The sequence below is a fragment of the Sarcophilus harrisii genome, chromosome 3 (genome assembly GCF_902635505.1).
Source record: "Sarcophilus harrisii chromosome 3, mSarHar1.11, whole genome shotgun sequence".
Taxonomy (NCBI): Eukaryota; Metazoa; Chordata; class Mammalia; order Dasyuromorphia; family Dasyuridae; genus Sarcophilus; species Sarcophilus harrisii.
Genome location: NC_045428.1, coordinates 301,511,700 through 301,535,131, shown reverse-complemented (window position 1 = coordinate 301,535,131; position 23,432 = coordinate 301,511,700). Strand labels below are relative to the sequence as shown.

The following is a 23,432-nucleotide window of genomic DNA, read 5'->3' as shown; positions in this document are numbered from 1 at the left end:
AAGAAAAAACTGTGCAACATCTGAAACTTAAAGATAGACTGTTGTTAAAAAGAGGAAGACCAGTTTGGATGGAACATGGCTTTGAGGGAAAAATATTGATCAGTGAGGCTGGAAAGATCAGATGGGGCCAAATTGTGAAGGATTTAAAAGGCTAAACAGGATAATTTGTCCTTTAGGCAACAGAGAAGTAATATGAGTTGATTTTTTTCCAAACTTCCTATTCTCAAAACTCCAATCATTTTTCCCCCCTGTCTCAGGCCCTTAGCATGTCAAGTTCATTTCATTCAATTTTTAGTATATTTCTTGTACTTATCTCCTTGTTTCACCTTTCACACCTTTTAAATTAGTTTTGCTTCTTTTAGTCCAGATGTTCTTAACTTGGTAATCACAGACCTTCAAGGTATCAGTGAATAATTTTTAGGAAGTCTGTGAACTGGGATAGTTTTTTTAAAAATATACATTGCTCTTTTCAATGATTTTTTTTTTTATTTCCTTTGTAATCTAATGCATTGTATTTTGTACATTTAAAAACATTATTCTGAGAAGGGAGTCCATAAGCTTCCCCTGACTGCCAAAGGAATCCAAGATACACCCAAAAAAGGTTAAGAACCTTCTTAGTTGGTTCTATTCGCTAGTAATCTAGTTGGTTTCTACTTGCTAATACTTCATACTTCACATTAGTGATCATATAAACTAACTTAATTCCTCTAATCCGGTCACTCCCACATTAAAAACCTTCATTGGTTTCTCATAGAATAAGGTTAATTTTTTAGACCCTGACATTCAAGACACTTCAGAATATGGTTTATAATGACTTTTCAGCTGTATCTCACACTTTCTCTTTTATATTCTCTACAATGTGGCCAAACTGAACCTATTCATCATCAGATATTCTTGTCCTACCTTTACCTCTCTCGCACCATTTTTCAGCACTCTTGAATGTCCCTCTCCCCAAATGTACCTGTTGAAATTCCTCCCTTCAAGACATAGTTCAGATGCTACCTCTTCCTGGAAATCTTCCATGATTCTTCCATCTAGAATATTTCTCAGAACATTTTGTTTGTACTTCTGTGTTGTATTTAATCTAATTTTGCTTTACATTGTCTTCTTTCACAATGTCCTGCATTAAATTATAAACCCCCTATTGGCAGCAAGTATCTGGTTTTACAGCATCTTGCACATAAGTAGAAGTTTAAGAAATAGTTATTGATTTGAATTGTTCCATAAATCCAGTGGAATGGTGGCTTATTGCAGGATTCATTAAAATCTTGTTTAATGTCTTGGTCACATGAATTATGCACTTAGGACCTTTTCATTCTGGCTACAAGTTGAGAGGTGTGCTTTGGAGGATCACGTGTTGTTTGCTGTGATTTCCTAAGGTTAGATTTGCTGGTTGACAGCTTGGATCTGTTTTTCACCATTTTATATAATTTGCTAGCAACTAAGGTCCTGCTGCCACCTGGTGACATTTTATCTTTGTTGCCTGTAACTTTTCTCCTTACCAAAACTCAAAAATTTTTCTTAATAGAACTCATTATGTTTCCTCCCAAACTATCTCCATTTCCAAATTTCCCTATTGTCTCCTTCTATAATTTCAGGTCATCCTGAATTACTCATTGTCATTCACCTCATATGTCCAAATCCATCGCTAAATCTTGTTTTTATCATCTCAAAATCTCTTAGGTATTTCCCCTTCTCTTCACTCATCTGCCCAGTATCTTAGTTCAGGGCTTCATCTCTCTCTCCTGCAGTAGCCTTCTAACGAATCTCCTTACCTCATATTTCTCCTTACTCCAATGCACTCCAATCACCAGCTACCATGGTGATTTTTCTGTCACATATATTTCCCCTGTCAGTGAGCTACAGTGGCTCCCTGTTTTCCCTATTGTTCAAGATCATATATAAAGGCCTTTGTTCAGTATTTAAAGCTCTTTATAACCTAGCCTCTCCCCACCTTTTCAATCTTTCTGCATCATTCTCCCTTCCGTGTACACAATGATCCAGCAACACCGACCTACTTATAATTTCTTGAACATGCATGACATTCCATCTCCTGCCTCCTTTTGAACAATCTGCCCCAGGTGATAAAAGGTCACTAAAAAACTGGCAAAGCCATGCCACTGAGGATTACAGAGCTAATTCTGTTGCATCAAAGTATCAAGGAAAATAATATATAAGGATGGAAGATGGGCCACTAAGGCTTTGAAAGGTGTTATATTCTTATTTTGAAGATGGGTAGAGATGGTCTTAAGTTTTAGCATAAATATTAGTGTATTAGTATATAAGGGAAAATATCTTATTTGTTTTTAATTTGGTGTTATATGTGTATGTTTATGGAAATTTGCATGAAATTATCCTTGACAGATCATTTATGTTTTGAGAGTCACTTAGTGACTCGCTCAGAAGTTGACCAAGTGAGGATACAGCTGCCTCTGACCACATAGGATCTCATCTTGTGTTAAGCTTTCTTTCTTTCTTTTTTAATTAAAGCTTTTTGTTTACAAAACATATGCATGGGTAATTTTTCAACATTGACCCTTGCAAAACTTTTTGTTCCAAAATTTCCTCTTCTCCCCACCCCATCTCCTAAATGTCAGGTAGTCCAGTACATGTTAAATATGTTAAAATACATGTTAAATCCAAGATATGTGCACATATTTTTATTTAGTTATCTTACAGCACAAGAAAAACCGGATCAAGAAGGGAAAAAAAAGCCTGAGAGAGAAAACAAAATGCAAGCAAACAACAACAAAGAGTGATTTATATAATTTATTCAGCCATTCTCTAACTGATGGGTTTCAGTTTCCAGTTTCTTGCCACTATAAAAAGGGCTGCCACAAACATTTTGCACATGTGGGTTCCTTTCCCTCCTGTAAGGAAGAATCTCTCTTTGGAATATAGAAATACTTCTGGATCAAAGGTGTATGCAGAGTTTGATAACTCTTTGAGCATAGTTCCAAACTGCTCTCCAGAATGGTTGGATCCGTTCACTGTTCCACCAACAAAGTATCAGTATTCCAGTTTTCCCACTTTCCCTTCAACATTCATCATTTTAGCTAATTTTAGCTAATCTGAGAGTGTGTAGTGGTATCTCGATTGTTTTAATTTGCATTTCTCTGATCAGTAGTGATTTGGAGCACCTTTTCATATGACTAGAAATTGTTTCAATTTCTTCATCTGAAAATTGTCTGTTCATCTCCTTTGATCATTTATGTGTTAGCTTTCTAATTAGATAGATTTTCTGTCTTAAGTCTCTGGCATATGGAGTATCATTTCTCTCTTCTGCTCGGTGAAGCCCAGGAACTCTTTGCAACTATACTTTTTATTACCTCTAATATCAAGCTCTTTGCCACCTGGCCTCAGCCTACCTTTTCAGTTTTGTTATACATTACTTGCCTTTGCAAACTCTGAGATCTAGCCAAACTTATCTTCTTCCTTGAATATGATGGTTGTCTTCCTTCCTGACACTTATCTCCCTCTGTGCCTCTGCCACCACCTCTTAGAATCCCCAATTGTTTCAAAACCTAACTCATGCCATATTCTGTGTGAGGTTTTTTCTGATTATCCTCACATATCCACTCTTCCATTCCATTACCTTTTTTTTTTTTTTTTTTTTTTAATAAGTTGTGTGCATCCTTTTAAAAAATATATGTGTGTTTGATTTAATCCACGGAATGTAATGTTCTTGAGAATTGGAAGGGTTTCATTTTTGTCTGTATTCGTCATTACCTAGCACTGTGCCTGGCACATAATAGACACTAAATGCTTATTGATTTGTCAGTCTAATAAGGTCTTGGGCTAATAAATTCTAACTCTTCTTTAATTAATTCTCTATACCAAAGGAAAAGATTCTTTTAAGGTAGTTTGTGGGGTGAGAGATGGCAATTTATAAGTAGCTCTAATGAATGATACTTGGATTTAGGATTTTCTTTTCAGGTGCCAAGTTTGGGGCTTTGGACCAGGTCTAGTAGAATCCCACAGTTACATTTGTCATAGGTCACAGCTCTAGCATTTCTTATCTAGAGGGAGAATGCCAGGTTTCCCTGAATGGACATTGAATATTTTAGAGGAGATTAAGGTGAGAATTAAAAAGTAACCAAGAAAATTGAGCACCTATTCTCTTTAAGGCCAGAAGTAAGAACTGGGAAGGACACCTGAATGGGAGTCTGCTACTTCTTTGTTACCTTTGGCTGGTCACTTTACTAGAGCTCATTTACCTTCTGGGTAAAATGAAGCCATTAATTTGTTCTTGAGCTCCTTTCTTACTCTTAAGCTTGTGATCCTATGACCTGAAACTGTTACTAGTAGAAGCAGTTGCTTTTTCAAAGTAAACCTCTTTCTCTTTCTCCCTTTCCCCAATTCTATACTCCTTCTCCTTTCAAAAAACAAACAAAAAAAAATATTTGTGCTTTGAGAGAAGATAAACTCAGTTTATTCATTAGGTGCTTTGGAAAAAAATCTGATACTGAATCGCAGGAAGGTGTGATAACCGCATATTTTAAAATCAGCCAGAGTCAGGAATTCAGGTTAAGGGAAAATCTTCAATCTTTATTCTCAGTAGAGGTGAAGAAGGATCGGAGGTGAAGGGCAGATCACAATTGCAATGTGTGTAGCTGCAACAGGAAGCCAGCCAGCAGTCTCTCCCCGCCTCTCTTCCTGCCCCTCTGCCTCCACCCACCAAAACCGTCATTTCCTATACAACACATCAGCACTTGCACAAAGAGTGGGCGGGGGCCATTCCTTCTCCAAGCATGGTCCAATTACTATTTAGCCTCACGAGCTTGGGACCTCGAGTTTCAGCCCATTACAGGAAGGTGCTGAATTGAATAGCTGTAATTTAGTCTTCTAGTTAACATGGGTAGTATCTTGCTCTTATCAACAGATATTAAAGCTTTTGGGAATATATATATTGTCAACACACACTTCTGTTCCTCTACTGTTAGGATTAAGAATGACTAATAATTTAGGTAGATCATCAAGGAAAAAATTCCATTATTCTCTAGATTAAAAATTCAGTAGTTCCCCATTGCTTCTCTCTGTTTAGAATATCTGTTCTATCTATCTCTATTCCTAAAATTCAATTTCTCCCTTTAAAATTCTAAGGCATGTTAGTCAGTGTAATAAACATTTAAATGTTTACTATTTGCCAGGTACTGTGCTAAATACCTTGAATACAGTACAAGAAAAGAAAGTCTACCCTCAAAGAGATACAGTGAGGGGGAAGACAAAATACAAAAAGAAACAGAAAAGTTTGGGGGTGAGAAGGAAGGAAGGAAAGTGCCTTGATGTGCTGAAAAAGTCAGAGAAGTCCCAAAGTAGTTCAGCCAAGGGAAATTAGGAGAAATACTACCCACATCATGGAGCTTTCCCAGGTTGCCACAGCTGCATATAAGCTCTACCTCATTTGACCTTGTTAGTATAGTAGAGAGAGCTAAGCACTTGAGAGTCAGAAAATGTGAGATCTTTATTGTTAGCTCAGCTACTTAACAGTGTGAACTTTGGAAGAGGTCAGTCTAAGGGAAAGAAGCTACTTTGGAATCCTAGTTCCTCTACCCATATGACTTTTGCTAAATCCTTTAACCTATCAGTCTCGCTTCCTCACCAGTAAGATATGTATCTGTCTCTACAGCATGCATGCTGAATAAAAGAAAAGAATTGTGTATTATATAATATCTAAGATTCTTTTTAATGTATAAAGCCATGATCCTAAGTTAGCTCTTCTTTTAAATATCAATTTCTTCTTCTATAAAGTGGGAATAAAATGAGAAAAATAATGCTTATTTTGCAGAGTTGTTAGGATCAAATGGGAAAGTATATTTGAAATATTTTCAATTTTCAATAATTGAGTAAATATGTGTTTAGTCTATTATTAGTTGTAATATAACTATTAATGGCCCAATGATATGGTTTAATTCCTTTTCAAATACATACATACATTTAATTATGAGCAAATCGCTGAACATCTCAGAACTTTAGCTTCTTAACCTTGTGTTGCCCATATACTATATATATATATATATATATATATATATGTATATACACACTTTATATGTAATGTAACCTATTTTTATGTTCTCATATGTTATATTTTATAGCCTCAATTGGGTCCTCTTTGCTGCTTAGCAATCTTACTATATTATCTTTTCAGTTTACTATCTTACTGTCCACAGTGACTTCCAAACTTTTTCTTTCTCCTTAAATCTCCTGTTACTTTATACTACTCTTGGCTAAAAATCTTGCCTTATATTTTACAGAAAAACATTAAGGTCGTTTGGGATAAATTCCCTCTTCTCCTGTCTTCCTCATTTCTATCACCCAGATGCCTTTTGCTGCTGCTTTCTCTCCCTTCACCCCACTCTCATATATTGTTCAAGTGATCCCATTCTTTCCCATCTCGTCCAATACATTATCCTCTCTTAGCTTGCCCACTCTTTCATTTATTTTCAGTCTCTTCTTGTCTACCATCTCATTTCTTCAGTCTACATACTTGTGCCTCCCCATCCTGAAAAAAAATTCACTTGTTTCCTGCTGTCATATGTCTTTTGCCTTTTGTAACTAATTTCCTTATAAAGACAATAGGTGTCTTCACTTTCTCTCCTCTTATTTTCATCTTAAACCCCTTACAGAGTGGCTTCTGACCTTATAATACCCAAACTGCTCTTTCCAAAGTTCAGTTCAGTATCCTCGATGCTTACTTTCCAAAAGAAATTTTTTGCAGCTTTAACACCGTAAATGTCTCTCCTCCTTGATACTCTTCTTTCTCTAGGGTTTTAGGAGACTATTCTGTCCTGGTTTTCCTCCTACCTGTTCTCTTTTGTTTTGTTTTGTGTCCTTTGTTGAATCCTCATTCAGATTATGCTTTCTAACCATAGATATCCTTCAGATTTCTGTCCTGGATCTTCTCTTCCCCCTTATATACAACTTCACTTATTGATCTCCTCATATTGAATTTAATTGCCATCTCTCTGCTGGTGATTCTCAGATCTACCACTACTATCCATGTCTCTGTGCTGACCTTTAACCTCACATTGCCAACCGCTTTTCAGACCTTTCAAATTGGATATAGAGTAGTCATTTTAAACTCAAATGTGTCCCAACAGAACTCATCTCCTCCATTAAAAACCTTCCCTACCTACCATCTTCCCTGTTACTAAAGAGAACACTACAGTATTATAGCCCCTCAAGCTCATATCCTCAAAGAGATCCTGGATTCCTCACTGCCTCTCACTTTCCACTCCAAATTATTTCTAACATCTATTGGTTTTTACCTTTGCAGTATCTCTCGAATATGTCCTCTTTTCCCCTCTGACACGGCAACCACTGTGGTATAGACCTTTATCACTTCATACCTGATTTTTTTTTTTGCAATAGCCTGCCGATGGGGATACCTGCATCAAGTTTCCCTACTTTAATCCATCCTTCATTCAGTTACTAAAAGTAATTTTCCTAAAACGTAGGTTTGATCATGTCATCTTTACTCATTAAATTTCTGTGGCTAACTGTTTCCCAGGAGCAAATACAAAATTCTATCATTCAGAGCACTTCTTTAACCTAATTCCTCCTGTCTTGCTCCCCAACATGTACTCTTCTATCCAGTGCCAGTGACTTGTTGCATATTTCACTAATAAGACATTGCCTGTGTAATAACAGGTTTGATGGCATAGTTACAAATTGTTTTCCAGAATGGTTGGACTAGTTCACAACTCTTATCAATGATGTATTAGTGTGCCTCTTTTCCCTGAGTCACTGACTCCTCCTCCCCACATTGATTATTTTTCATTTTTGTTTTCTTATCCAATTTCATTTTTGAGAGGTCATAATTAAGAATTTAAAAATTTGAATTTCCCTAATTATTAGTGATTTAGAGCATTTTTTTTCATGGCTGTTGAAAGCTTGAATTCCTGGAAACTATCTATATTTTTTGACTTTCTCAATTGAAGAATGGCTGTCTTATAAATTTGACTATATTCTTTCTTAGATGTAAAATTTTTATCAGAAAAACTCCTGCAAAGATTTTTCTCCACTTTGCTCATTTTTCATCTAGTTTTAATCACAATGGTTTTGTTTCTGCAGAAACTTTATTTTTTAAATTTTATATAATCAAAATTGTCCATTTTACTACTTATGAGCATCTCTTTCTCTCATATAGTTATGAAGCTGTCCTCTGCTCATAGATCTGAGAGATAATTTCCTTCATGCTCTACTAATTTGCATGTGATATCATTCTCTATGAATAATTGGCAAATTGAGAAATTTTTGAACTGTGTTGTTGAGAACACTTGTGTCCAACTCTTTGTGATCTGGTGGATCATACAATTTATAGGGTATCTTGGCAAAGATAGTGGCATGGTTTCCTGTTTTCTTCTCTAGTGGATTAAAGCAAAAACAGAAGTTAAGTAATTTGCCCAAGGTTGCAGAGCCATTCACTACTGATCTGAGGCCAGGCTAGCACCGTATCCACTGATATGCTACACCTACCAGCAACACAACACAACACATACTAAGTCCTTACTATGTGCAAATCAATTCTGTTTTAGCTCAAGTATAAAACTTGGATTAGATATTATAGTCCAGTTTGAAGACAAGGTATCATCACAGACACCTCTAATATACATTTATTATACATGGTTGTTGAAAATAAAGTGGTGCCAAATATCAAATGTACACATATATGTTGTAAACGTACAAATGTACATTGTGTGACCACATATCTAGCAGTACTTTTTGTGGTGGCAAAGAATTGTAAACTAGGGGTGGTGCCTATCAATTAGAGAATGACTGAACAAATTAAAATATATAAATGTTTTGGAATATCGTCATGCTATAAGAAATGATGAGAATTATTTCAGAAAGATCTGGGAAGATTTATATAAGCTGATGCAAGGTGAAGTGATAAGAAACAGGAGTACAATTTACATAATATTAGCAATATTGTGAAGAGAAGCTATTATGAAAGATTCAGTAAGTGATCAACACAAAGGTTTAACCACAATTCCAAAGAATTCATGATGAAAAATATTCTCTCTTTCCCTCTCTTCCTCCTTCCCTCCCTCCCTTCCTTTTTCCCTTCGTTCTTTCTTGAACATGGATAATGTGGAAGGTTTTTTTTTTTAACATGACTTTATTTTTGTAATGGGCTTTGTGTTTGTATTAAAATGTATATGTATTGTATTAAAATGGGTATAGAGAAAACAAGAGAATCTGAAACTGAAAATTAAATAAAGTGGTGTGTGAGATATGAAAGTGGGGGAGCCATAAAAGATTTTCTGGAGGAGGAATAATTTGATTTGGGTTCTAAACACTAAGTAGAAATAGGGATATATTCAGAGTTTTTCAGTTTGGTCGGAGCACAGCGCATGAAGAAGAGAAAAGACTTAAATAATTTAAGCTTTATTTGGGAGGCAGTAGGGAGTCACCAAAGAATTTTGAGTAGAGGAATAATATGAACAGATTTATGCATAAGAAATATGATTATGACAATCATATGAAGGATTGTCAGTGCCTCTTCCTTATAAGAAATTATTGCAGTTTTTAAGGGGGAATAAGAAGGTGAGAATGAGGGTAAACACTAGGGTTGTGATTTTGAGCAAAGAATTGGGAAAAAATACAGATGTAGACTTGGCAGAGTTGAATGTTTGATTAAGAGAGTTGAGGTAATGAGAGAAGAACCAAAGATGATTCTAAACAAGGAAGACTGAATAAGTAGTCACAGATTAAAATAATGAAGGCCCTCAGAATGAGGGACAAGTTTGGGGGAGAAGACTGATGAACTCGGTTTTTTTCCCATGTTGAGTTTAAAACATCAAAGGGAAAATCAGCTGAACAGGTACTCCAAAAATTTGAAACATAGGTCTAGAGTTCAGAATAAAGACATTGACTAGTGGAGGGAGACTTAAAAAAAATCAACTGTTAAATTGGATGATTAAGAAGTTATTGCCAACCTTGTGAGAGATTTCAGTGAAGTGATAGAGAAATCCGATTGATTGGCATTTAGGGAAAGTAAGTAATAAAACCAAGGAATTATCTGATATGTTCGGTTTTAAAAATTATGCACTTAGCAAATCATCGGTAAATGCAAACATTTCAATTTGTGAAATATAATAAAAAGGAATTGAAATCTGTTATAGCTTGCTTTTTTAGACTGTTAAATATACCAAGATAATTTTTAAAAATTGTATTTTCTTTATAGTGAACTTGATAAATAACAAAAGTGAATCTCCACAAATTATATTTAACACATTTATATCAACACTGCCCTACTTAGCTTGTTCAGAACAATGTTTAGAACATTACAAAGTGCTCATTGACATTTGTTTAGCTTAATTCAGTTATACTTATTAACCACAATTGACACCCACCCTAAGCTTTATTTTTGTGTTTATTTTCATTTTTGATGCTGGTGACACCTACTGACTATGTGACCCTTGGAAAATTATTTATTTTAACCATGTTCCAGGCAACTCTTTCTTAAGACTTAAATTTGTGAAAAGAAACTGATTTGAGGATGTTTACTCACCAGGGAGTTACATGGACCTATAAAATAACAGGTCCGGTCAGGGGAAACAGTAACAACAAAAGATAATTCCTGCTGCCAAGTCAAAACAGTGAAAAATAAAGTATTTTGAGAAGGAGAAAGCCACATATTTGGGAGCTTCTTAATCTCAAAAATGATTTTCCCCCCCTGTCTTTCGATAGAAACTCTGCTTCGATATCTATAGCTTATTTGCAGCTGTTTATTTTACTATGAGACACTTTAGAACTTGTTTTCTTGAGTGTGCTTTTTGGACAACTTTCAGATTGTATGTCTGTTTATACACAAAACAATTAAATGTTTGTTGGAAGTTTAGAATTCCATTTTATAATACTTTGATGTTTTTCCCTTTTAAGTCTTTTAAGTCTTTTTTAAGTCAGTAGTTCCTTTATTATTATTTTTATTTATTAGAGTTTTTAACTTGTATAATAAAACAAGAATTTCTGTAGCATATGATAATTTTAAAATCAGCAAAGTTATGTTTCTTAGAATAACATTACTCACTTCTATTAGTAGTTGCAAAAATAGTCTCTAGAGCAGTTTTGTAATTGGGTAGAACTTTTTGCAAGAATATATAGGATAAAATTGATACATACCAGTAGAAGAGATGAAAATGATTAATACATTTCTCTTTAGGAAACCTAAGAAAATCCATGTTTTTCTTTTGTAATGGAAAGTAATTTTTGTATTCTCATTTTGCTCTGCATTTTATGTCAGATTTTGAAATAAATCAATATTCTGTTAATGGGTAAATTCTATCCCAAGTTGCTTAGGACATTCTATTGAAGAATTAAATGTGGTAAGGGAGGAGAGGGGTTCCCAATAAGAATGTAAGCCTTGTGTGGTAGATCAAGAACTGGCTAACTGGTCTTGGAATCCAGGATGTTCTATGTTCAAGTTGAGCAACTTGATAACATACTGGCTTGTATGACTCTGGATAAGACACTTAACCTTTCAGTGCCTAAAACAAATCATGTAAGACAACTTTCAGAATAGGTGTTGGTTTGTGGAGTTTCCTCATTGAAAGTTATCTCCATCAATGAAATCCTAAGTCCAGATCACCCCTAACCCTATCCCTCCCAATCTTAAAACTTTTTAAAACAGATCAAAATCAATTCAAGTTTTTGATCCTTATATCTTCCTACCCAGTTATGACTTTACTATTTCAAATAAGATTTTTACAAAATCTTAATTATTTACTTATTTATGATAATTTGTTAAAATTATGGCTTCTTAGAATTGGAAAAGACCTCAAGTGGTCGGTCATCTTGTCCAGTCCCTTCCAGAAAACTATATTTTGTCTATAATATTACGACACTAAGCAGTCAACCTTACTGAAGTTGAAGATTTCCAAAAACAGGGAACCCATTGCCTCATGGATCAACTTATTATACCGTTTTGCAGGTTTAATTGTTATTAAGTCTTTATATTGAACCAAATTCTCTCTACCTGTAACTTACCAGCTGCTCTGTTATTCCCTCTAGGTCCACATAAGACAAAAAAAACCCAAACAAACAAATCTTTTATTCATTAAGATCCTCTAATATTTGAAAGCATCATGTACTACCCTTCAGGTTTTTTCTTTTGGCTAAATATCATCAATTCTTTCAGTCTCAATCTCTATAGGACAGATTTTGAATCCCCTGACCAATCAATCAGCAAACGTTTGCTCAGTACTTATGGATGCTTGTCATTGTGCTAGGAGCTAAACTTAAAAAGTAATCTGTTCTCAGGGAGCTTTCATTCTGTTGGAGGAAACAACATGTACATGTTAAAAAAAAAAATACATGATATACAAAATGGCATTTTACTAAAGTTGCAGGGGCAGTCAGGCAAAACTATCTACAGCAGAAATTCTTAAACCAAGCTAGCCACCTCCATTTTCATCCCCTACCCAAGCATTCTGTGAACTTCATTAAGAAAAAAAAATTACCTCTTCATTTTCAATAGCTTCTAATTGAAATTTAGCTGTTCTTTCACTTATGAATTGTGTCCAGCAGATTTCCAAAGGAGGTCCATGACACAAAACAGTTTTAAGAACCTTTGCTTTAGAAAGTGGAACCTAAGCTTGTCAAGATCATTCCTAAAAATGTGGATTCCAGAATTAGACTTAATAACTTAAATGTCATCAAATCATAAATCAAAATTTAGATAGATGTCACAGAAGTAGATAGATTCCAACATTCTCATTTTTAAAATGAGGGAACTGAGCCTTAGGAGGGTTATCTTAGGAATGAGCTAGAATTTGTATCTTAAATGATAGTGACAATTGATATTAATGAGGACGCTGACACAGTGCAAAGTTCTGAAATACCTTATAATTTTCCACATATTAAATTGTACTTTTAATTGAAATAAATCAATGTATCTTTCCCATCATTGCATTTAAATATCAAATTTTTTATACATGTAAAATACTTTGTAAAACATTGCATAGCATTAACTGGAATTTCCACTAGATTATATAAAATCATTTGCTTTTGTATCTGTTGAGCATGCATAATATTCTAGGTAAAAACTGTTATAGCTTCATTTTTCACATTTGAAGTTGATGTTTTTCTGAGCATAATGAAAATTTGTAAAGGAGATTTTTGTGAGAAAAGATTAATTGGTTTTTAATAAATTACAGTGTGGCATATAAAATGTGACATTTTTATGGTTAAATAACATTTTACACATTCAATGCTGTTTTTGTTTTCTCAAAAAAAATCTAGTTTAAATTTAAAAAATTAAAAATAAGAGGCTAAAATGTCCCTTCTGTTTGTTTTAACATATGATGAGAAGATCCACAAGGTTGTTCTAGGAGCTATTCTTACTGTGCTTTTCTCTGGTATCTTTTCCCCCTTTAGTCTTTTCTTAGCCTTTTTTTTTCCACAGAGAATCAATTGTTATCTTCCATGTACTTTAGTATTTGAAAGATCTGTGATAGCATGGTCATTCATGCTGCCTTCTCCTCTTCCTCTTCAGATATAGGTCACAATGCTCCTACATTTTTGTAAACTAATCTTTTATGGAACCAACATTTGCCTACATCTATTTTAATCACTGATCCTAATCCTGACTCTTAAAAAACAGAAAATAAATGTAATCTCTTTTGCCCCTTCATATGTTTTGAAGCAGTTTTCCCCTTATCTTTTCTAATTTCCAGGACAAATATTCCTAGTTTCTTCACCCATTATTGATTTATTGTGGTTTTCAAGCCATTCCCCACAATCCTCAAGATAGTACTTAATCCAAAGGTCACTGAGGAAGATCTCCTGCTGAGACTTCTGATAGGGGTTTTGAAGCTTCAGAAATCAGAAAAGTTAAGAGAGGTGTAAGGAGGAGGAGGAGGAAGAGATATTCCAGGCAGGGGGAACAGCCAGTGCAGAGACATAGAGGCTTGAGATTGAATGTTGTGAAGTGTGAGGAATGTCAAGTAGACCAGTGAGCATGATAGAATTTATGGAGGGGAGTAAAATATAGGAAAGACTGGGATGATACAAAGGAATCAGATAAGGAAGATCTTTAAATAGCAAAGAAGGAATTAGAAGAAAGAACCACTAGAATTTACTGAGTGAAGAAGGGGTGATATCAGACTTTTTCTTGAGAAAAATTAGTTCAGTTGTATGGAAAATAGATTGGAGTGGTAATGAAAGAGAGACCAATTTTAGAATGTTATGCAGTAATAGCGTAGGCTAAATATGAGAAGGGCTTGAACTAAAATGTGGCTATATGAACATAAAGAAAGTGAAATTGATGTTAAAATGAAGGAGATAAATGGGAGCAACTTTATATAAAAGTCTTTGCACCTGTACCTAAGGGCAGCACAGAAGTCTTAAACAGAGATACACAATATGAAATGGGAAAACGAGATGAACTTTCCAGATAGATGTAGACACAGGGAAGCAGAGAAGACTAGGTAGAAAACAGTTTCAAGACTCAATGTCTATTATAGAATTGAGAGAAATAGCCCTTGAAAAAATGGGAGCTAATATGTACAGAGAAGACAGAAATAAGGTGCACAGCTGAGGGACCCATCCAACAGATTTGGTCAGATCTTAGGATGGAGAGAAAAAGACTTCGAGTCCCTGCAATGCCAGACACATAGGTTATATTAGAACATATTTCTTATATGTGTGCCTCTGTTGTATACACACAGAAGGAGAAAGTTAATAAAATCTTCAACACTAGAAGATTAAGCAGTGGTATAGAACTACCATTGTGCTTAGTTCTTATCCTGAGTAATTCTGAAATTTACATCTCTTTGATAGCCTTATGATTTGGAGATCATCACAGAAACTTAAGGGACCCATAGCAAAATTAGACTTAGAAGAGCAGGGCCTGCTCATCCTTGGTAAGCTAACAGAATTAAAGCTGGAGAGATGAGTACAACAAAGAAAACATCAAATAATTTGGTCAACTAGGTGTTACATTAATAAATTGTTGGATTTGGGGGTCCAGAAATCCTGAATTCAAATTTGGCCTTAGGTACTTAACTAGTTGTATGATCCTGGGCATTTTTCATTTATGTTCTCTTATAATGTCTAGGGTTTTACTTTTTTTTTAAAAAAAAATAATGGTTTCAAGAGAATCCAGTGATTTTTAATTAGTGTTCCTTGGCCTGTCAGATTAGTTATTTTTCATATTACAAATCTTATAATTTATTACATTAAATTCTTTTTTTATCCCAAATTGCAAAAAATTAAAATTAAATTTCTGGCCTTATATATGACAGTTTTCAAGGCGTTTTTTTAAGGTTCATTATTTCTCTTCTAAGCTGCTTTTTTGCTCCTAATTATTTACTCCTTAAAAAAAAAAAAAAAAAAAAAAAACAATTTTTTGCTTCATTAGGTATTCGTGTAATTTATGGTAAGTTGTGGTTTTTTTTATTTTTATTTTTTTGAGTCTGCAGTTGTTAAGGAGTTACTTTAGAATTTTGGGTACCTTTGGATCTATTGTAATCAAAATATAAAAGCTATGTTGTATTTGGATCTGGAATATGTGTGTGTTTTTGTGTTTACTCATCTCTCTAGCCTTTATTCTTTCATTGAATCTTTGTGACTGGCCCAGACTTGCTTCTTGCTTTTTCTTTATATGATGTTGCAGGCCTTGCCTTTTCTCCACTTTGGTCCCTGAATTAATCTCTATCTCCTGAGGTGAAAACGTTACACTTGCCAATACTATATACCATTTTAGAGATAGAGAGTGCTGCATCTTTGCAGAATACAGTGCTAGTGACCTTGGAATCAAAAGGCCTCAGTTATAACCACAGGCGTACCACACTAATGGCCACTACAGTCATCATCTTTTAAGATTCATGTTGTGGGCTCCCAATCCCATTGGGATTGCTCTCTCAGGGAGCATTGGCTCTTAATCCCTCTGGATATATCTGGTCAGGTATCTCTGGTCAACCTTTACTGTGGTCTTGTTTATTACTCAGTATTAGTGTTAACAGTCCCAGTGAATTCCTATTTTGTGCCTTTTATATGCTTAAGTACCCAGGATCACATAAAAATTTCTCAGTCAAAAAGGAGTTGCAAGTAGAAAAAGCTGAAGAAGCCCTGAGATAAACTAAGGCAAGTTATGTTGCCTCTCTTTGCTTTACTTTGCTTAACTGGAAAATGGGCATAATAATGCTTGAAAACCTACCCCCAATTTCCCACTCTGTGTGCCAACCTTACCCCTTCTCCCATCTTCCTCCCCTATGTTACTGGGAGAATAATGCATATAAATATTTAAAGTATTATGTAAATGTGGTCTGTTCTTCCTGTTATTATTAAGCCTAGTGTGGACAGTGAAACTTGGCTTTTCCTTGTCATTCATAATTACTCAAAATATTATATTTCCTTACAAATGTGTGTGAATTTTCAATTAATCATTTATCCTTTTCTTATATGGTTTTATTTTTTTACTCTCTAAAAGGACCTAAGTGTTATGTCACAGACAAACCAAGCCTTGCTACATCAAAATGGGTGATCATGTAAAACACATTTCCATAATTGTCATTGTAAAAGAAAACACAGACCACTTTGCATTATTCATGTCTTTCCAGGTTTTTCTGAAAGCATCGTGTTTGTCTTTTCTTTCTTTTTAGCTCAGAATTTCAAAGTACAGTTATAGATTTGATTAGTGACTCTGAATGAAGATCCTTTATGACAAAGTTTGTCATGTTTAGAAAAGTAAAAGGAAGAAATTTTTCATCAGTCATATGAATGAATTTGTATTCATTATTTGACTGTACGGGATAAAAATCTAGTGAATTTCTCTTTGTCTTCATGCAGTTGAAAATAAACTGGCCAACTCCAGGCAAAATTAGTGTTTACCCAATGACCCCAGGTATTTTTTTGTACTAGTTGTTCCAAAAGCAGTCCTTTCTCCCTACTAAAATAGGAAGCAAGATTATTTATGAAACAGTTCAAGGTAGCTCAATGTTTAGAATAATTAGAATTGACATAAGAACAAAGATTCATTTTCTTCTTCCAAACTTACCTACCTTCTTCATTTTGAGGTGTATTTCAGCGACCTGTTAGGGTCCGTGTGCTTAGGCTGTCACTGGTTTTATAAAAGCTTTTCTGGAATGTTTTAAAGGATTACCTTCCATTCCATGTTTATTCAAACCATTTATTTCAAAAGTGTTCAAATCTTTCCAATTTATTTCTAAAAGTCCACAAAGATGTCATTGTAGTAAACACAAGCCAATTCAAAATGTAAAAGAACTATCAGGTGCCCTCAAAAGAAATATATTTTTAGATATAAAAACACATCATGAGCAGTAAGGTGAAGGAACAATTCAGTTACCAAAGAAAAGTTTTAAAAGCAGGATTGTCAGGAGAAAATCATTAATACAATAATAATAACAACATGACAAAAGTTTGCCAAATATTCACTTTTTGTTGTGGTTTTAGACAGAATGATGATGGTTTTCTAATTTCAAGCTACCACTCATGCCAGCATGATAATATCATTGACCTATGAAAGAAATCTGTTTTAATACAGACTTAAGATACCATCTGTCTTTATTGGTGATCTTACTTGACTTTCTTGGGTTTCTTTCAATTCAGCAAATGTATAAAGTACTATCTGCATGGAGAACACTTTAATGGAACCAGGGGAGATAATTTAGGATTGATTTATAAAAGAATCCTGGAAATCTTATTCTCTTTGATGCATGTGGACCTCTTGCAAAAATCCAGAAATAACAAAAACTGGCATTTCAAAAATGATGTGACCCACCCATATATAACATATTGGATTACTTGCCATCTAGGGGAGGGGAAGAGAGAAAGAAGGGAAAACAATTTGGAACACAAGGTTTTGCAAGGGTGAATGTTGAAAATGATCCATGAATATATTTTGAAAATAAAAAGTTTTACTTAAAAAATGGTGTGACCAATTTTGTCACATTTTCTTTAGTTTAAAAAAAAAAATTCTAACTAACAAAGAAATACCTTTGGATCAGGTACCCTTAAAAGACAAGGAGAGGGAAGGAAAGTTACTATTGACCTTTTTTCCTTTCCCAATAATATGCGAAAACTTTTAAATATTCATTTGTTAAAATTTTGAGTTTCAAATTTTCTCCCTTCCTCATTATCCTCTCCCTCACTCATTTAGAAGGCAACCAATTTTATATAGGTTATATATGTCACTGGCTGCTTCTACTAGGATAGGGATGTTACCATGCCCTATTCAAAATCTGCTCCCTCTTCTGTCCTTAATCCATCCTTTTTCTTAAAGAAGATATATATATATATATATATATACACACACACACCAACCAGTAGAAATATGGTGTGTATTCATGCATACATGTGTATATGTATTCCTCCAAATATAATAGTATTCTGTTCACAATTGGTATGTAAATTGTTGTTTAACTGGATTTTTAATGGCAACCTTTCCCTCCTTTTTTGCTATTAGAATACATATGTCTTTGTAGTTTTATCTTTTTCTTATCTAGTAACAGTGTTTGATATAAATCATCAGAATATTACTTTCGTGAAGGCATCACTGTAAATACATATGAAATTATGCTTTTATAACAAAGTGAGGAGTAAACTTATTATATGTTATTTGAAACCTTAGAGATATAAATTTTTTAGGTTCCTGTAAAGCCATCTTTGTTAGTGAGCAGTCAGCCTAATCTAGTGTAGCATACTAAAGTAGGAGACATGAGGTTACCATAGATCTCTTATTATACTATTATAGATTTTTTTCTTGTTAATAAACAATGTGATTTTTGAAACTAAAATTCCTAATAGCATCAATACTTCTCAGTTCCTAGGTCCTGTACCTTAACACTTTCACCAAAAGCTCTGAAGTAAAATAAAAATTCTTTTACTAAAAAATTTCTTCCGTAAAGGACATTGCAGTAATTTATTTGGTAAAATGTCTCATTAATTCCTACTTTTATAAGTGAAAAGATAGCCAGATTTCTTTTATTTGTTAATTATTATACAAGATATTTTGTTTTCAAGTGAGGTTTAGAAAGGTATATTGACAGCAAATATTGTAAGTCTAGGCTATTTGTAGTACTTGTTGTTTTATCTATCAATATTTTAGAATGCATTATTATTTGTCAGTTTCCCTTTTTTTAATGTCCTTTCACATCTCTTTTTTTCAGAACAGAGAGCTCCAGATCATGAGAAAGCTAGATCACTGTAACATAGTCCGATTGCGTTATTTCTTCTACTCCAGTGGAGAGAAGGTATGTGTGATTGTATTGCATGCAGAAAATGTAAATAGAGAGAAATAGATACTATAAGAATCTCTTGAGTCAGAGTTTGGCATATTATAATGTTGATGCTAATTATAATAAAACCATGTTATTTTTAGTAACACTTTATAGATTAATAATGTTTATAAATTATTATTTTTATCTTTGTAACATCCTTATGCTGGATTATTTATATTTTGTTGATGAGCAAATGTATATATCCATACTTGTGAATCTGGTGCTGGTACTTAGGTCTTTTTTAGTCCAAATCCATGTTTTTTATCATACTATTCCATCTCTCTTTGATAGAGAATATGAGAAATTGAGAAAATGTGACAAACTTCCAAGTTTCTCCCTTTTTAAAATTTTCTCTCTAATTTTTAAAGAATTGAAGGCAGGTTTTAGTGTCTGTTGTTAAAGTATTATAAAATATACTTTGTTACTTTTTACATGTTGATTCATGTATTAATCCCTAATACAAATTTTTTGGAAAGGTAAGCTTCTATCGGTTTGAAAAGAAGAGAATTTTGAGCAGGAAATATATTATAAATTGAGAGTCTACTATAGAGTATTCTTGTGTACCTTATCAACTCAAAGGATGGTGATGTAGTAGTATAAATAAGGTGAAAAGAAATGAGGGAAAGAATTTTTAAGAGGCAAAGAATTATTTTTGAGACATTCAAATGGAATATTGTCCATTCTTGAAATTTAACCAAAATTATCATTTCCAAATTGTTACATTTGGCTGCTATCTTAGTTATTATTTACTTTTAGAAAAATAACAAGTAACTTTATTTAAATGGACACTTAAACATATCCAATTTATTTTTTTTTGACAGTTTTGATATGTGCATTGCTCCTACTGAGCATCAGAAAAGTGTTGTCATTTCCCTGAGTGCAAGTAACTTGTTTAAATTTCTATTTTTAAAATTCCTGAGTTGGTTTAAAAACCTTCATTCAAAGAGGAAAACAGTGATTTGTAGATGATATGGTGGTCTACTTAACCCTAGAGAGTTGATCAAAAATTAATTGAAAAAATTAATAATTCCAGCAGAGTTGAAGGATATAAAATAAACTTACATAAATCATCTGTGTGTCCATACATTAACAACAATAGGTAGAGAAATTCTATTGATAATAATTGCCAAAGGTATAAAACACTTGAGAGCCTTCTTGCCTGGACACACATAGGAATTATATGGCTATAACTACAAAACATTTTTACATAGAGATTTCATTAATTGGTGGAATATTAATTTAATTGTTCATGGATTAGCAGGACCAATATAATAAAAATGACCATTTTATGCCATTAAGACTGAGCTAGTGTTATAAACATCAAAATATCAAAGGATTCCTTTATAAAGGTAAAGAGAAAAGTCTCAGAACTCACCTGGAAGTATAATAATAAATCAAGCATTCCATAAAAAATAATAGGGGGAAAAAGTGGGAAGAAAGGGAGCCTCAATAGTACCAGACCTCAAGACAATATCATAAACTGATAATTATCAAAACAAATCTGGTACAGTTAAGAAGTAGGAGGGTTGATCTAGATATCTAAGTAGTATAATGGATAGAGAACTTAATTAACCTAGAGTCAGGAAGACCTGAGTTCACATTTAGCCTTAGTCTTTTCAACTATAAAAGGAGGATAATAGTAGTGCCTACCTCCCGTGGTTATTTGAAGTTCATATGAGAATATTTATGAAGAACTTAGCACAGTCTTGGCACAATATAAATGACGATGATGACAGTAATTGGAATGGATTAATTACATAGTATAAACAAAAATAAATGCAGTATCCTAGTATTTAGTGATCCCAAAGATCCCAGGTATCACAATAAGAAATTAATATTTAACAAAAGCTGTTAAGTAACATTGTGAATAAATTAGAGGAACAAAGAAGACATTACCTGTCAGATCTATAGGTAAGGGAAGAATTTGTGACCAAATAAGATGTAAAGAAAATTGCAAATGACAAAATAATTTTTATTTCATAAAATTTAAGAAGTTTTTGCACAGACAAAAGCAATGCACCTGAAATTAGGAGAGGAGCAAATAAATGGGGGGGAAAATCTTTGGAACAAGGTTGTTTGATAAAACTAAATGATCTATAAGGATCTAATGAGTCATTTTTATAAGATTAAGAACCACCCAAGTTGCTACATCTTCATAGCATATGAACAGTTTGTAGAAAAAGAAATCCATGCTACCAATAGCCATATTGAAAAAAAAAATGACCAATCTCTTGGTCTAAATCTAAAATTGGTGATCTAAATCACCAATAATTAGAGATAGGCAAATTTAAAAACTTCTAAGGTACCATTTCACATCCCTGAGATTGGCAAAGTAGGGGGAAGAAGGAAAATGACAAATATTGGAGAGGTTATGGGAAAATAGCTACATTAATACACTCTTGGCAGAGTTCTAAATTGTCACTATGCCCTGAAGGCTATTAAATTATTTGTTCCCTCTGAACCAGCAATGCCATTACTATTTCTATATTTCAAAAAGATCAAAGAAAAAGGAAAAGGATTTATGTGTACAAAAAAATATAGCATTTCTTTTCCTTTGGCAAAGAATTGGGAAATGAAGGGGTATCTATCAACTAGTTATGGCAAGTGAATGTCCTGGAGCAGTTTATTCAGTAACAGTAACATTGTAAAGATAACCAACTGTGAAAGTCTTAAATACTCTGTTTAGCAAAAAAAACCCACAATTCCAGAGGACTCATGATGATTTAAATATACTGCCCACGCCCAAATTGAGAGGACTTAGAATGAAAATTGAAACAGTATCATTTTTGAACATGACCAGTGAGGGAATTTGTTTTTCTAGTTTATATGAATTTGTTTTGTTTTTCTTGTTTTCTCATTGGGGGAAGGGGGGTGGTATGTAGTAAAAGGAATAGAAAATAAAGTGTCGTTGCTTAAATATTATATTTTAATTTTTTTAAAAATTAGGATTCTTAGCACTTATAGAGCTAGAGTTGTCCTGGTCTTTTAAGGGTTTTTAATTGTTCTTGTCATTCTTATTCTTCTCATCTTACTTTTGGTTTGGTCTGTCTGAGATAGCTTATTATCCTACTTTTCTTTTTTGTTAAATATATGGCAAAGGATTATACAAGATGGATAAAATGATTGCTTTTTATAATAGCAAAAGTATTAGAATGTGTAAGTACACTTCTTTAAGCCAAACGACAGATTTATTTTCTGTAGCTCCACTAGTGAGAGAGAGAGAGAGAGAGATATATTTTATACTCTTATCATATTGATTTCTTATATCCTTCACTCTGTTTTTGAGAATGATGATCACCTTACTTTTGAGTTTATCTACAAAATTTTCCAAGACATTTTGGGCATCATATTTGTAGTGTAGGAATTTGTTTCTGTGTAAGATTAAGGTGATAATGTGATTCCACAGGATATAATTTTGGTCATTTGATTATGGCTTTATAAGTATATTCAGGGCAATAAAATCTTACATAAAACTTTTAGTATTCAGCACAGTTGAATCTAATTGTTGCACTACAGGCAAAATAAATACTGCTTTGAATCAGTTTCTAGGTTCTGAATTTCTTCAGTTTTTAATTATTTAGGAGAATGAGTAATTGTGTTAGTTTATTGTCATTCCTCAAGTTTTCATTAACATTGTTTGAAATAGTTTACTAGAGACCTGTGTTGTCCCAGCAAAATTATTATACAGACATATCTTTTTCCTTTTGAAGAATTTGATTTTTGTATGTGTTAAATGTATCTACTTTTAATAGAGGCTTGATTTATGATTTAGTGTTTTTATTTTTTCTCACTGGGGATGAAAATGGCTCGGCTGGCTTGATTTTTGAAGAAAGGAAAAAAGTTACTTGATTCAAGGTGTATTTGCTGAAGTACTGAGCATATTGGTACTAATCTGGCAGTTACTCTTCTTGCTGCTTAGTTTCTTTTATTGGTTTGCATAAAAAATTTTTTTTAAATAACCAATGGTTCTTTATTTTATGGGGAATTTGCTTTGAGAAGGGTCAAGTTAAAATGAAACTTAAACTAGTAAGACAGACTTCTGTAGTATCAAACATATTAATATATCCAAAAGAAATCTACTTCTGACACTATCTCAAATATAAGCTAGCATAGAACATCTTGTAATGTGGATAATTTGCTTACCAGGTTGCAGTAAATACTCGGTGAATAAAAGATTCTTGTCCCCTG

At 33.5% G+C, this 23,432-nt stretch overlaps 1 protein-coding gene across 4 annotated transcripts in view; it reads left to right on the top strand.

Moving 5' to 3' along the window:
- The window catches only part of GSK3B (glycogen synthase kinase 3 beta), a 237,367-nt gene that overhangs the window by 80,822 nt on the left and 133,113 nt on the right, over positions 1-23,432 (top strand). For all 4 annotated transcript variants that reach the window (XM_031959704.1, XM_031959703.1, XM_031959702.1 and 1 more), the window contains exon 3: positions 19,134-19,217. In XM_031959704.1, coding sequence (XP_031815564.1) covers positions 19,134-19,217 — 84 coding nt within the window. The remainder of the gene's footprint in view (positions 1-19,133; positions 19,218-23,432) is intronic.